The sequence below is a fragment of the Humulus lupulus genome, chromosome X (assembly GCF_963169125.1).
Source record: "Humulus lupulus chromosome X, drHumLupu1.1, whole genome shotgun sequence".
Classification (NCBI taxonomy): domain Eukaryota; kingdom Viridiplantae; phylum Streptophyta; class Magnoliopsida; order Rosales; family Cannabaceae; genus Humulus; species Humulus lupulus.
In genome coordinates, this window is record NC_084802.1 from 59,546,490 (window position 1) to 59,562,340 (window position 15,851).

The 15,851-nt window shown below is 32.8% G+C and overlaps 1 protein-coding gene across 1 annotated transcript; it reads left to right on the top strand.

Annotated features, from left to right (window-relative positions):
• The first annotated feature begins 2,427 nt into the window (after window positions 1-2,427).
• LOC133805868 (uncharacterized) lies at window positions 2,428-3,963 on the top strand. The gene is made up of 7 exons (XM_062244016.1): window positions 2,428-2,674; window positions 2,755-2,856; window positions 2,943-3,209; window positions 3,292-3,339; window positions 3,435-3,709; window positions 3,836-3,844; window positions 3,945-3,963. The coding sequence occupies exons 1-7, from the start codon at window positions 2,609-2,611 to the stop codon at window positions 3,961-3,963; spliced, it is 786 nt and encodes a 261-aa protein (XP_062100000.1). The 5' UTR covers window positions 2,428-2,608.
• Window positions 3,964-15,851: the final 11,888 nt, after the last annotated feature.

Consider the following 15,851-nt stretch of genomic DNA (forward strand, 5'->3'; position numbering starts at 1 on the left):
ATCTATTGCTCATGAAGAAGATGTGCCTCTCAATAATAATCAGGAAGAATTTCTAGTTAACTCTACAGAGCATGTCACTCAAAACAAAAGAAAAAGAGGCCCAACAAAGCTGAAAGGTATTGCTCTCCAACCTGATGGTCGTATTACTGTAAGGTTTAATGCAAGAGGACAAGCTGTAGGGGAAGGCTCGGTTAGTCTTTCATCATTTATAGGTCCTCTTGTAAGGGAACTTGTACCATACACAATAGCTGATTGGCGAAAGGTTCCAAAATCAATGAAAGATATTTTGTGGTCAACAATCCAGGTTCTAAACTTATATTTATTCATGTGTTAAAAGGTAAAATTTTTAGGTGAATACTCATAAATTAATATTTAATGTGAATGCAGACAAGGTATAAGGTGAACAAAGATTGGGAACGAGACTGGTGTATGAAAGTAATGGGAGACCTGTGGAGATCTTCCAAGTCCAGGCTAGTTACTAAGCTGAACGAGCTACCAAATGAACAAGAACGACTAAAATTAAAGCCTGATAATATCAAATCAGAAACTGAATGGAGAGTATTTGTGCGTGAAAAAACCAGTAAACAATTTCAGGTAACCAAAATTTCAATATATGTATTATATAGATTCTGCTTATTACAAATAAATTGGGTACCATACTTATTTCAGTTTGGTTTATTATCAGGAGAAAGATTGAGAAAAAAAAAACACTCATTGCTTACTTAGCTGTTACATCTCTGATATTGATGAATTATAGTTTTAATGCTTTTGGTATGGATAAATAGCTAAAGTTCTTTATTACATCCTATAAATGTAGATCAGTAGATATATCTATATATATGTATGGATGCCTTTTGTGTATGAAAGAATTGTAGAAATTTTAGAAATAAATTTATCAATGATGGTTCTATGATTATTCTTGGATTCGATTATTAGAATTTAATAGTTTATTCATTATCACAAGTGTTTATATAATCTAATTTTAAATATGTTTAGCTTTATTGATATTATCATACATATGTGGATATATATATTAATTAGTTTAAAGTTTTATATTGGTATGCAGTTTAGACTAATCTCCTTATGAATATATATCTATAGAGAGAAAGAGAAGAAAAGATCTGTCATATGTCTATAAAAAAATTAAAATTTCTAAGCACATGAATGATACTCTGTTATTAGCAATTAGTTAGTTCTTTTTATATATGCATAAATAGAATAAACAATAAGAAGACATGTCTGGCAGTTAGAAATTGACTTACCACTGTTGGTCTTTTTTTTTTTTTTTATGCTACTCCACTCCATCTTATTGTATATAAGTCATAGGGACGTTGGATTGGGATTACTTCTTAAATTCCTTGAGAGATTCGATCCATTTACATCTTCTCTTACAGAATCACTCATTTCACACATTTAAACTTAATTTAACAAAAACAGAAAAAGATATATCATATGAGGCCTGTTAACAGTTTCATTTAACATATAAATCAATTTGGTAATGCAATACAATCAATCAGTAAAAATAATCATATTCAGGAACTTAATTGTTATATTTTATAATTTAGGAACTAATTTACTAAATCAAATAGTTTAAGAGGTTGTTATGCTAATTTTTTTATTTTTGAACTTGTTAGGAATGAATTTGATGTAAAAGTATAACAGACAAAATAATAAAAAAGAGCAAGTCAACCAAGGGTGTAGTTTCTTTTGTCATGGCTTAGTTGATGATCCAGATAAGGGTTCTTTTTTTTAGGCTTTGACAGAGAAAACAAAACCCAGTTCAATATCTGGTTAGGTGAAAATGTTTATCAAGAGATTGGATAAGTAAGATATTTTTTTCTTGGTGTTATGGAGTATATAATATTCTTATTCTAGAACAATGCATTATGCTATATCAGTCAATTAAAACTATTTAAGGTCTGATCAAATTAAGGCAGTAGAAATCCTTAGTAGTTTTTGCATAATCTTAGCAACATTAGATTGTCTTGGCTTGATATGCACATATGAAAGTTAAACTCTATTGGCCTCAAGAGCTGCATTGAGACTACAATTATGGTTAGTTTTTAGAATATCTTTATGCTCTAAATTTGAACTCTTGCAACCACAAACAAATTTCAGATTCCAAATTTACAATTGGCTTAATTGTATTCAAATTATGTGAGCAGTTGCTGCCCTGTTTTCATGAAACTTTTGTACTTTAAATGATTTATTTTTTTCCAATTCTCTTCTTGAAAATGTGTTTCTAAATTTATTTGACAAAGCTATTCAAGAGACACTATTATCACCATTCACAGTCCACCAACCATCCCATCCCTGTTCAGGAGGAGTTGTACTGTGTTTACTATTTCATTGCTAGAATACTGGTTCTGTATGTTTCTTTTGCTGCTGGAGTGTTTACTGTTGGAGTGTTTATTACATACTCTTTTCTTTGCTGCCATAGTTACTGTTTTATTGTTGAAAAACTATTATGTGTACTGTGTTTACTGTTTTATTGCTAGAATACTGGTTTAGTTTTTTTGTTTTACTGCTGGAGTGTTTGGTATTCTGTATGTTCAATCGCTGGTTCATTTCTTATTTATTTTAGGCGATTAGCAATAAGTTTAAAGAGATGAGGAAGAAACAACTCCCACATACATGCAGCAGGAGAGGATATGCTCGAACAATGGATGACATGGTAAAAATTTAATAAATATTTTTGGTAGCTAAACATAAGAAAATATATGTTCTCTTTCTGAAAAATGTACTTGGATACAGAGTAGGGAAAGCTCAAAACCTGTAACAAGAGTTCAAGCTTTCTTAAAGACACACACAAAGAAGAATGGTGAACCTGTGAATGCACAAGCTGCTGAAGTTATTGTAAGTAATTTACCCTTTGTTTGTAGAAACATATGTATTTGTATGCACATAGACTTATTTAACAGTCAACTTGAAATGATTTATAGGAGAAGCTACAAGTTCTTGCAAATGAAAAACCAGATTCATGCACAACACAGAATACTGTACAAGATGCTCTCACTATCATATTTGGTCCTGACAAGAATGGTAGATCATTAGCTAATGGGAGGGGAGTAACTAATACAAAGTTAGCTATTCTAAGAGCAAGAGATGACCATATTTCACAATTGGAATCAAGTCAATCTGAGATGAAGAATAAAATGTCTGAGATGATGAATCTTATTAATACTATTGCAAAAAGTGTAAACATTCAGGTAAATTAAATTAATTGACTTCTGTTTATTTTACTCTATTCATTGAAAATTATAAATGACTAAATTATTCTCAAACTTGTAGGGGTTTACTCAACCAAGTGAAGCGGAGTCACACATGCCTTCTCCTATGGTAACTACAATTTTAATTACTACCTATCATTTCACTTTTAATTTTTTAAGTATCAATATTATCTATAAATAAATATATGTTTTATCATGTAACAGAGTGTTAATAATCTGAAGTTCACTCCTGAAAACAATGCTTGCAATTTACTTGATTGGAATGGAAGTGGAGAAATTGTTGCAGAAGGTCGATGGTCTTCTAGTGATCCTTTATGTGAGGTGCATCATCTTCGTCTTGGGCCTAATGCAATGAGAGTTTGGGTTGATGTTGCTAAGAAACCTACTGCATATTTATGGAGACCAACATCACATATGAGTACAATTGAAGAAGCGGTTGGTTGCACTGTTGCTTGGCCTTCTAATAAAGTTACAATGAGGTAAAATTTCATGCAACTTAAAAATGATTTATAAATAGTACAACAAATCAGCTGTAGTAACTAATTATATCATCAAAATATATAGGAAATGAACATAATGGATGAAATTCAATTGTTTCTTGGTAGATATCTTTGGTACGTATCTTTGCATAAAATTAACTAATGAATGAACATGTGTTTTCAACTATTTTGGCTACATTGTTTTCTTAATTTTATATATTTTTCACTCTTACAGGTACACAACTAATGAATGAAGTGTAATATTTTGGAGGGACGCCCATGATCAACAAATTATGAATCAGTTTGTTTTAAAACTTTTGCTTATGTATTTTGTCTTGCAATATACTCGTACTTTTGGGATATTGATATTTTAGCTTTATGTAGCGAACATATTAAGAATATTTGAATTTATGTTAAGGTATAATTTTTAACGTGTTATATGTTTATCATTTGTTGCAATTATTCATATGTTAAAAGATAGAAAAATATAAAAGTTTTTGTTATGCCATGAAATTGTTCATATGACAATGATTAATGATAACAATAAAGAAACGCTATTAAAAGTAAGGATGATTACAAACAAAAAACGCTATGTCTGATTACTAATTACATTTTCAAAATGCTATTACATATCTTTACATAATGTTTGGAAAATGCTATTAAAGCAAGGGTAATTACAAACATAAAACGCTACGACTGATAACTAATTACATTCTTAAAACGCCATTGTATATCTTTACATAACAATTTAAAAACGCTATTCACAGTAAGTACGACTACAAACATAAAACGCTACGACTTATAATTAATTGCATTTTAAAAACGCTATTGTATATCTTCACATAACGTTTTAAAAACGCTATTAAAAGTAAATAATACTACAAACAAAAAACACTATGGTTGATAACTAATTACATTTTAAAAACACTATTGTATACCTTTCAACATCATTTCTGCATAACGTTTGAAAAACGCTATTAAAAGTAAGTATTTTCAATTTAACATAATCAATGACTACATACATAAAACGCTATGACTGACATCTAATTATATTTTTAAAACGCTATTATATATCTTTCAACAGCATTTTTACATCACAATTTAAAAACGCTATGAAAAGGTCCAGACTTTTAATAACATGGGATAATATAGCGTTTGTAATAACGCTATCGTTTGTTAAAGACAGCGTTTTAAAAATGCTATGGAATGCAGTTTTTCTTGTAGTGAATTGTTTTGTTTATATTTAAATAAATATAGGATTCGTTGGATATGAGATAATTGTTGTTATATATAATATGTAATTATTGTTATATAGAATATGTCATTTTTTGTCTTCCTTGGAATGTAAGGCGGACACGCGAACGATCGGTTCAATCTATTTCTTTATCTCCCCGTGAATCGTATATTTGTAACAAGAAGGACAAAATTTTCGCAATTCCAATCGACTAGGCGTATAAGGTCGATTTTTTGAGTAATATATCGGGAAATGCCTATTGATTCCTTATTCACGCGGTTTCGAACACAACTGGTACATTCCAAAATACTCGTTACTCGGGCATCTTTACCCCTGGCCACGAACCTCCTTTGGGTTTTTGATTTATTCAACTCTTCTATTTTTCTATTTTCCAATCCGAAGCGAAGAAGAAGAAAGGAAAGAAAAAAAAAATAGAATTTGCTAACTTGAAATCCAATTATTAAAGATTTAGTTGCAATCAATATAGTAGTAATACGTAATATAAAAATTTCTACTTAATATATATTTAGAATTTATAATCGCTGTACAACATTGAAGTTTTTTGTATAATATTGTTGCCACAACTAGTCCATTTTCTCTCACACTATTATTAATTAAATTTTTAGCCTGGAAACCCAAGTTCTTAGTTTCACACGGGTGAATCCACTTTTAGTCTTTTTCGAATTTATTTTGAATTCTAAAAATTAAGAAGAGAAGGGGAGGGATTAGTCAAATTTTTTTGATTGTATCTTTAATTTATTTTTCATCACCCCTTCCCAATTACTATAATGAAAACAAGGGAATATCAACGCATTTGAAAATAAAAGATTGATCTCTATCAATAATTCTAATTAATTAGAAACAAATTAATTCTAATTTTTGGATTAATTTTCAATGGTAATTTTAGAATTAATAGGAAAATTATAAACTATGGTTTATTGATTATTTTAATAATTTGGAAAACCTAAGTTGGTAATTTTCAAAAGAATAAAATACTAAAAGATTTAATAATGAGTTTTTAAAATCTAAATTCGATCTCCACCGTTGATTTAATAAGGTCGGAATTCAATGAGACCTTATGGCACTTTGATTTCGTCTCCCTATGGAAGGTGTTCACTGGACTTCTTAACATGGTTAAATTTCTTAGGATAGATGGACCTTCTATAGACTCATACCTGCGGTGACTATATGAATTAAGTCTATAATAATCAAAACCGTGGGTCAAATTTATGAAGTAAGAAATATTTGTGACTCTCGCCTACCGGGACACATGTGTTTTTGTTACTTTGATCGAATGGATAGGTAGTTAATAAAAGTCTAGGACGTTTTATTAATTGAGATGTTTCTCTATTTAACTAAGTGGATATTTGTGACTCTCGCCTACCGGGACACATGGGTTCATAGCTAGTTAAACTATCTAAGAAATAGAAGATAAGCGTTTTAGTATTTTTCTTATCTGAAAATATTTTGTATGTTATGCTATTTCTAAAAATTTGATGAGTGAATGTTAATTTCTACTCAGTTGATAATCGTAGCTCTAGGAATCTCACCACATACTCTCTCTAATATCTAAAAGGTTACTCTATGATGAGAACCTTACGAAATGTTTGTCCAACATCAACATGTTGTTGATTATGGAAAACATCGAGTTCGTGATAATCAAAGATATTCCTATTTTTCCTATGCAACGATCACCAAATCCTTCAATGAGGATTGTTGATGGTGGACCGATCAAAGGAAAGAAGGCTAATACTACCAAACATGCTCAAGGAGAAGCTGTCTTAAGCTTCTTCTTCGAAGAGCAAATGAGGAAGAAATTCAAACAAAAAGAACAAGAAGTCCACTGGCCAGACACCAAATGCTGCAAAGCATCCTGGAGCATGGCCCGATTATAATTACACTAAAAAGGAGTGTTTCCAACTGTAAGGAGACTGGGAATTTGAACGAGATTGCCCGGTACTCAAGGCATATGGAACCCAAGATAATGAAATATTTGTCTTGGATGCATGTGATTTTAGATGATGATTCTTCGATTTTAGATCATTGGACTATGATCTACTAAACATGCATATGCCTTTTTACAACCTTTTAGCATTAGGAAAGGCATGAATGATGAAAAGCTAAAACTTGGAATCCGACAAGGGTTGTTCGTATCAGACAAGGCCAAATGATACACTTGAAAGAATTTTGGAAATAAATCTATTGTTTTAAGACAATGTTTATTTTATTTCGCTTTTCAGTGGAAATTTTAATTTCAGTTTTCCTTATTACATCAACAACAATTTGTAGTTACTTTCACAAGTAATAAAATCCTATTTCTTTAAATGGATATGAATTGTGGGGTGGATGTATGGAAAATGAGCTATACCTATTGCAACCAAACGAACTCTATGTACTTAATAATGAGTTGTTTAAGATAGCTAAACCTAGGACCATTAAATGACAAAAGGTCAATAATGTTATAAATGACGCACCTTTGGCATCTTCACTTTGGTCATATTTGCTTGATAGGATTCAAAGACTAATAAAGGTTGGACCTTTGAGGGAAATCACATAGGGTGACTTACCTATTTGTGAATCTTGTCTCGAGGGCAAAATGACAAAGTGTCCATTCTCTGTGATAGGAGAAAGGGCCAAAGAAACACTAGAGCTAGTATATTCAGATGTGCGGGGATAACCGAATGTTCAAGCAAGGGGTGGTTATGAGTATTTTGTTACCTTCATTGACGATTTCTCTAGAGACTCATGTAAGTACATAAAGCGTAGAAATTATGAGAATTTGTTAAGAAGTTCAAAGAATTCATTGCGATGACTTGAAAACCAAATTAGGTAAAACGTTAAAGATATTGCGATCTGATAAGGGTGGAGGATATTTGGATAATCAGAACCAAGATCATTTAAATGAACTTTGAGAATTGTCTAAAGAAACTGCCCCAGGGACTCTGCAACAAAACGGTGTTGCTGAGCGGCGTTAATTGCCGTTAATGAAAATGTGTGTTCTATGGTAAGCTATGCATGTATTTATGTTTTCTATTGTATATTATTTTGTGTAATAGGGAGCATGCATATAGACTTATATAAATGAGATCCTACACAAGGATGGTGGTATGATACTTGTGCAACCATTCATGCAACATATGATAAAACCTTTTTTAAAACCTTTGAAAGTGCAAAGGTGGGACTTGAAGTCCAAATGGAAAATGGAAAGAGATCCAAGGTACTTGGAAAGGGCTGCATTGATGTGTTCTTCATTAATGGAAAGAAAGTGACCTTAACTAATGTTTTCTATGTTCCCGATATGACTAGAAATATTATGAGTGGAAGTTTATTGAGTAAATCCAATATCAAAATTGACTTTGAATTCGTTAAACTCACTTTGACTAAATTGGGCACTTTTGTGGGAAATAGTTATACATGTGATGGAATGATCAAACTATGTACTCTTGATAGTGACAATAATGATATGGAATCTAAATCTTGTAATGTGGTTAATTCCAATTCTATTACTTTGTGGCATAATAGACTTGCTCATAAAGGTTATATCACAATTAAAAGAGTTGTTAAATATGGATTGATTAATTGTGATGTGAATGAGCATGATAAATGTGAATTATGTGTTAAATTTAAAATGGTAAAGAAACATTTTCCAAGTGTTGATAGTGTTAGGATTAATGCCCTAAAAACATGTAAATATATTTTATTGGTTTTAAATAAAAGTACAATTTTATTATATTTGAATGTTATAATTATTGTTTGAATTAATTATATAATAATATTAAGAAAATTCTCTATTCATTTATGAGAATATGATCTTGTATTAGTACGAGAGAATTAAAATCATATATAATGAATAAAATAGTCAGTAACATATTAAAGTATGGAATCTTTAATGAATGGTTACTAGTACGATTTGCTAAGCATACGAGATGCGAGTAATCTAGATTTGGATTATTGATGTGGATAGACATCTTAGTAAATGCGTTGTATATAATACATATTATATATAATAGGACCAATGAGAATTAATTATCTTTATAAACTTGCCGTTTGACATAAAGATTTAATTCTTATCATAATAGATGATCATTTGTAGATCAGTCTAAATTCTGAGTACTCATGAACTCTTGTTTGTGTTTATTGAATCTTTTGATTCACTCGTTAAGGTCTCTTAGAGTAATGAGGCTAATGACTTTTGTTTTGGAGATTCAATATTATGGATGGCTGGGAACATGAATTACAATATTGGAATCCATGCTTTCCTAACAAATCGAATACAGGTTCCCTTAAGGGTTGATTTTGGAACTGAGTAGGTATTGAGCTCAAATCTATAATTAGATTATAGATTAATTATTCACTAGTGAATTAATGGTACTTAAGGATCAAGAGGTAATTAGAAGGGTAAAATGGTAATTTTGACCAGCTCTAATTAATGAGCCAATAATGGAGGAAAGAACTACATATATTGATTATATCAATGGACTACAAGAGAAAACTCTGTAAATATAATTCTATAAATATTTACAGTACAATTCTATATTTATAGTGGAGTAATCATGGAATTAATAAAAAAGATTATTATATTAAAGAGTTTGATTAATAATCTGGTTTATTGGAGCTTCGTATTCTAGGTTCATGGTCCCCAGATCACCTCTGTCCTACACTGTCAAGGGTAAGGATGTCAAAAGAAAGAGTTGTAGAGAGAATGACTAAATTGCAAAGGAATTAATTTTGTAGGGCAAGGAAATAATTATGCGGTAATTTGTTGGAAATGTGCCCTGAAAGCATATGTGGTAGACATTGTTTTATGAAATAAGTAAATAAATTGAATTTGTTATGCATATATTTTATGGACTATATTATTCTGTGATAATATTATGTAAATATCACGAAAATTCCTAAGTTCATTTATGTGATCTCAAACACGTATTGGTACGGGAGGATTGTGTTTGAGATAAATGAACTTGAATAGTTCGCAGTAAAATAAAGTTATGGAATCTTTAGATTAATTACTGCAAGTACGGTCCACTAGTATTATGAATACATGTGATCTAGATCCGGATCACTAGTGTGGTAGGACACTTTAGTGGAGGTGCTTTATATATTAGAGAATATATAGAACTGGACCATATATGTTTATTAATACTTAGTTAAATACTGTTTCGAAGTATTAATTAAATAAATCAACTGATGATCATATACAAATAGATCTTAATCCTGAAGTTACTATGAACTCTTGTTTACGTTATATGAGTTCTTTGATTCACTTGTTAGGGTCTGTCAGAATGATCAGGCTAGAAACTTTTGTTTTGAGAACTCATTAATATAGATGGCTGGGGACATAGTATACAGATATGGAACCTATGCCTTCTCGCAAGAGATTGAATGATGGTTTTCTTAAGGGTTGACTTTTGGGACTGAAAGGTTATTGAACTCAAATTCATAATTTAGTTATGAATTAACCTTCACTAGTAGAGTCAATGGTACTTAAGGAAACAAGAGATAATTAAAAGGGTAAAACGGTAATTTTATTCCTGATTAATTATGAACCATTATTAGAGGGTCAAGTTGTATGCAATGATTATATCAATGGACGCTTTATGATTATAAAGTACTCAGTAAATGAAAGGTCTATAATTACAATAGTGCAGTCTCATATTTATAGTGGAATAATCATGAGATTAATAAATTAAGATTATTTAATTAAAGAGTTTAATTAATAATCTCAAATTTATTGAAGCTTGGAATTATAGGTCCATAGGTCCCCATAGAGGCTCTATCAACACTGTTCAAGGTAAGATTTGATATGAAGGGAAAATAGTTTAAAGACATATTTAAGAAGAAACTTGTTCCAATTATATGATAATAGTGATTAATTAATTAATTACAAATTAGTTGTAGTTAACAAAATTAATTAATATTTAATTATTGTATAATTTTCGAAATTATATTAAATAATTAAATTAATTTCGAAATTTAATTAAATAATTAATTAATTATAATTTTCGAAATTATAATAAATTAAATATTTATTTTCAAAAATTTTGGATTTAATTAATTGGTAGAATTAATTAAATATCTTTATTTGAGTGGGAGATAATAATCTGATAAGTTCAAATTAGATTTGAATTTAAAAGATTAATATTTATTCAAATAATTAAATATATTTGATAATTAATTAAAAAGATAATTAATTTGAATTCAAATTTGAATTAGTTATCAGGTTATTAGATCTTATTTGACAAAGAAGTTTGAATAAATAATTAAATAAAAATTGAAAAACCAACATCCATAAAAATTAGGAAGGCTACACGTTCACACATAGTCCATGGACTGTGTGTGGCGTGTTAGGCAATTTTTCAGGGATGGAATTTTCATTTTTATTTATTTAATTAATTAATTAATGGATAATTCAAAAATTGGTTTTTGGATTTTTCCATTAGTAGAATAATTAATTAATTAAAAAGTAAATTGTAAAATGGTTACAGATTTATTTTTTAAAATTTGAATATTTTCTTTTAAGTATGACTAATCAGAAAAATATTCAGATATAGATGTGTGAGACATCTCTGAACATTTGCTATTTGAAAAATAGAACGATAGTTTTCTCTCCCTGAAAATAAAGAACCAATTCTCAGGCCTATTCTCTTGGTCTCATGTGTTGAGTACATCAAGTAGAATCACAAATAAACTATCATTCATTCTCTAAGTGCCCACACATTTCTTGAGGTGCAGAGAACGCTTTGGAAGATCTTGGTGTGAGTACATGGGAGTGGCTTGGATAAGAAGATCGTTCTAAATACGAAAAGATAGCAATGACACTTGATAAGCTTCAAGAGGTATGATTTCTATTATTATCTTGCTTATGATTAATGTATGTATATTAATGGATCCGCATATTTAAAGGTAGTTTAAATATGTTACAAAATTTTTATTGTACACTGGGCCAACCACACCACCATTCCGCTGCGTATTATGAAACTCGTTCCTAACATAATTATGGGTAATTGATTAATTATGAATTAATTAATTATTTGACTATATAGTTTTTATTTTGAAAAACTATAGGTTAAAATTTATATTAATCTTGTGTGGATTAATATAAAGAGAGAGAATAATAAATATCTTATTTAGAATATGATATTTATTTATTTAATTTAAAACTGATATTTTAAGATAAAATTAATTTTGAATTAATTGATATTTATGTTGGGATAAATATATTGTCTTATAAGTTGATTAAACAAACAAATGAGAAAATTAGGAAAACCCTAATAGGGTTGGGAGACACACACTATACATCACAGTGTGTGGCACCTAACTCATGGCTTTTTATCCTTGGGATTTGAATTTTTAATTTCAAATAAATTTGTTTAATCAGTTATTTAATTATTCTTTTTTAAATATGATTTAAAGAAATAGTTAAATATAAATATTAGATCAATTTTAATTTGAATTTTATTTTTAATAAAATAAAGATTATTTAATTAAAATAAATATTTTTTATATAAGTCTGATAGTACGTGACTTTCGAAAGAAGCTTTCATCATTTTTTTTTATGAGATTAAAAATAGACTCTCTCTCAAAAGCGATAGTTCTCTCTAAACCTGAAAACTATTCTAAACCTCTTCTCTCAGGCAAACCTCTCTAGATCTCATGTATTGAGTACATCTAGAGAGTCACATAAATCAACATTTTGAATCCTACGTGCCCACACACGTCTTTGTGTGTTTAAGGATTGGTCTGGAAGATCAAGGTGTGAGCTTTCAGATTACTGGATTGGAAGATCGTTTATTTTATACAAGAAGATTCAAGGACACTTGATAGGCTACGAGAGGTATCCCTGATTTATTTTGTATGTAATTTATTGTTTATATATGTATATGATCCTGGCTGGTATTAATATTTATTAAAATGGGTCCATATATTATGCTATGCACCTTTGATTTGATCATTTAATACCAACAGATAGATGTTCAAACTTGCTAGATTTAATACATAGTGATTTATGTGAATTGAATAACATGTTGACTAGATGAGGAAATAGATACTTCATGATTTTTATAGATGATTGCTCTAGATATACTTATGCGTATTTTCTAAAGAGTGAGGATGAGGCATTTAATGCATTTAATATCTATAAAGCTGAAGTAGATAATCAATTGGAAAGGAAAATAAAGACTCTTAGAAGTGATAGAGATGGTGAATACTTTTCAAATGATATCAATGTGTTTTGTGAACAACATGACATTATACATGAATGCACTGCACCATACACTCCACAACAAAATGGAATAGCTGAAAGAAAGAATAAGACTTATATTGAGATGAACAACATGGCATTATACATGAATGCACTGCCGAGCATTAGGCCCCTGCCTGCCATGTGTCACGGGCTGACATTTTGACAGCGGAAATGCCCGTGCGGCACCTTGACTCCTCTGAGCCAAGGTCAGCCTTCCAACCATTTGAATAACAATGGGCACATTTTTCGCGTGACCGTGTGCCTCTGCACACTTCCGTCTCTCGAACAACTCTCGCTGAGTCATGCTCTCAAGCATCTATGAGTGCAATCATGCATCAAGGCTATCTAGCCAAGACACTCACACTGTCCATAGGTTCACACTATGGCAAGGTAAATCCCAACACCGATGCTCACCCAGACATTCGCAAGTCAAGGTAGCATGTGTGGCTAAGAGCCAACACCAAGCTGACGTGCCAACACCTCCTATCATGTCCCATTCGATCCTATCCGATTAGCTCACGTCACAGACCAAGGACTCCCATACATCCATGGTCCAATTCTCAAGGAACCATACCATCATGCATGTTGGCAGGCCCTCGAGACTGGCTGCCAGACTAGTAGCACACACTGGACCTCTGTCCTACTCAAGCATAGTGCACCCTCCAATGCTTGCATGCTAACAAGTCCCACGAATGACTTCTCGTGCCATCTCGTGTAGAGATTCATGGCCATGGCGCGCCATGACATCTCTCAAAGGTTTGGGCCACGTTCCATGCAAGCGGAATCCCGGCAAGCCAAGGGAACTGCACCCTTAAACCTCTGGTAGGACACTTCGACGCACTACCAGAACGGCCCGGTAATGTCCATGAGTACTCCTACTCATTGAGACATATGAGTCCCCTCGTGGTCCTCATATGCCTGCCCTACTAGTCCTCCCAACTAGTAGTAGCTCACTTGACGCACCTGCGCTAGGGGGTGGTGGAGAGCTGACACCAGGTGCTCCCCCTACAAAGAGCCTTATGAGCTTTTAGCCTTCTACCAGGAACATATATGATTTTTGCTTGGGAGACATATTTGGCTTCCAGCTCGCCAATTCTTCGAATCTCCCAAATCCGATCATACCATTGCGTTCATTGACCCTTCAATATGGAACCTACCAAGCCCCGTCCATTTCCGGGCAATATTGAAGATATTTACGAAAATGCCACTGCCGTACAAACTAGGCATCAGCATGCTCACCAGCCTACACCCTCACGTGCGCATCTGACCGAGCGCCATCCTAGCTTGTTACATGCCATCAAGGCCGGCATGTTACACTCTCCCACACTTCAATTGTCGATGCCCTTATCGACAGACTGCTGGCTAATCTTCCTGCCTCGACTACTAAGCTCACTCCATGCTTCTTCCGAATCTTGAGTCTGCACTAGTCCCTCTACCACTGTAGAACCACTAACTTGGTGATGATCTCCCACGTCCACCCTTGGACTCGATCAAGGACCCCATGCCACCATCGCTATTCAGAATTCTCCCATGAAGTAGTGCCGCTGCACTCGAATACTCCTTGCACACATGAACTCCTCCGAGTCCATCACGATGTCCCTCTAGTCAACCAAGCAACCCTTGGAACACTGTCCCCAAAGCCAACACATCTTTTGATTGTTGCTTTCCCGCCAATTTTCCAATGCCTACTCTCTTATTGACAAGGAGGAAATTAAGGTGCACCCCCTCAGGGTGAGGTTCACAAACCAACCATTCCTAACGGCACCTACGAAACATCCTTCCATTGAAGGCATGTCTCTCTTTAACATGGCACTCATGCCAACTGTAGCCTTTATGCAGTATCTAGTGCATCCTTGCACACAGACTTCGCGAAGTAGTCTCCCAGACTTTTGGCCCTCCGGCCTTACTGCATACCCATGGCTTGATGCGAAATGGCCACTCCTGACCATAAGCATAACTGCTCCTCTAAGCTTCTACAATGTGGTCAATGATCTGACATCATTCGAAACCACTACACTGCCTTCTGGCTTATGCTTATGCTGACTCTCAGCATTGTGCCTCAAGTTCTGCCCCCAAATCAACCTTGCCTAACTCTAGACGGCCTGTTGAATCTTGACCAACTCGACTGCACTTTACCTCACCCTTAAGGTCTGAAGTTGTCCCAATCCGCTATCTCCCTTCGACATATGTTCTCTGAATCATTCAGCTTGTGTTCCCATAAACATGTGTCCCCATAAAACACTAAGCATGTCCCATAATATGCTACAAAACTTGCCCAATCTTGGTCTCAGCCTACGCCCATGCATACCGTCTATCTGCAGTTTCAATTGGTCAGCTGACCTACTCGCATCAGTCATGCATGTCTTCGCACTGTACAACACATCTGTTGTTGTGTTTCTCTCTAGATTCACACACCAAAACTGAACAAGTACCCTGACCCTTCGAGCATATGAATTAGTGGGCTCCCCCACTTCAACTTGGGAATAACTTCTCTTCTCGAGGTGTACCTCTCAAGGTATAGCTCGCAAGCTAACCGCTTTTCTCGTGCGGTCCCTTGTTCCATTTATCACTTTTGAAGATGATGTTGAACTAATGTGTCAGCCATTCTGAATCTTCGCCCCTCGACATCTCTACGTTGCCTTAGTACCTGAGTCCTGTTGACTTTC

What these genes read in the sequence shown, in the direction of transcription:
- LOC133805868 (XM_062244016.1), top strand. Translation starts at nt 2,609, where the DNA reads ATGAGGAAGAAACAACTCCCACATACATGCAGCAGGAGAGGATATGCT. An exon ending in CTCGAACAATGGATGACATG is followed by an intron (nt 2,675 to 2,754) that starts GTAAAAATTTAA and finishes ACTTGGATACAG; the next exon opens with AGTAGGGAAAGCTCAAAACC. An exon ending in CACACATGCCTTCTCCTATG is followed by an intron (nt 3,340 to 3,434) that starts GTAACTACAATT and finishes ATCATGTAACAG; the next exon opens with AGTGTTAATAATCTGAAGTT.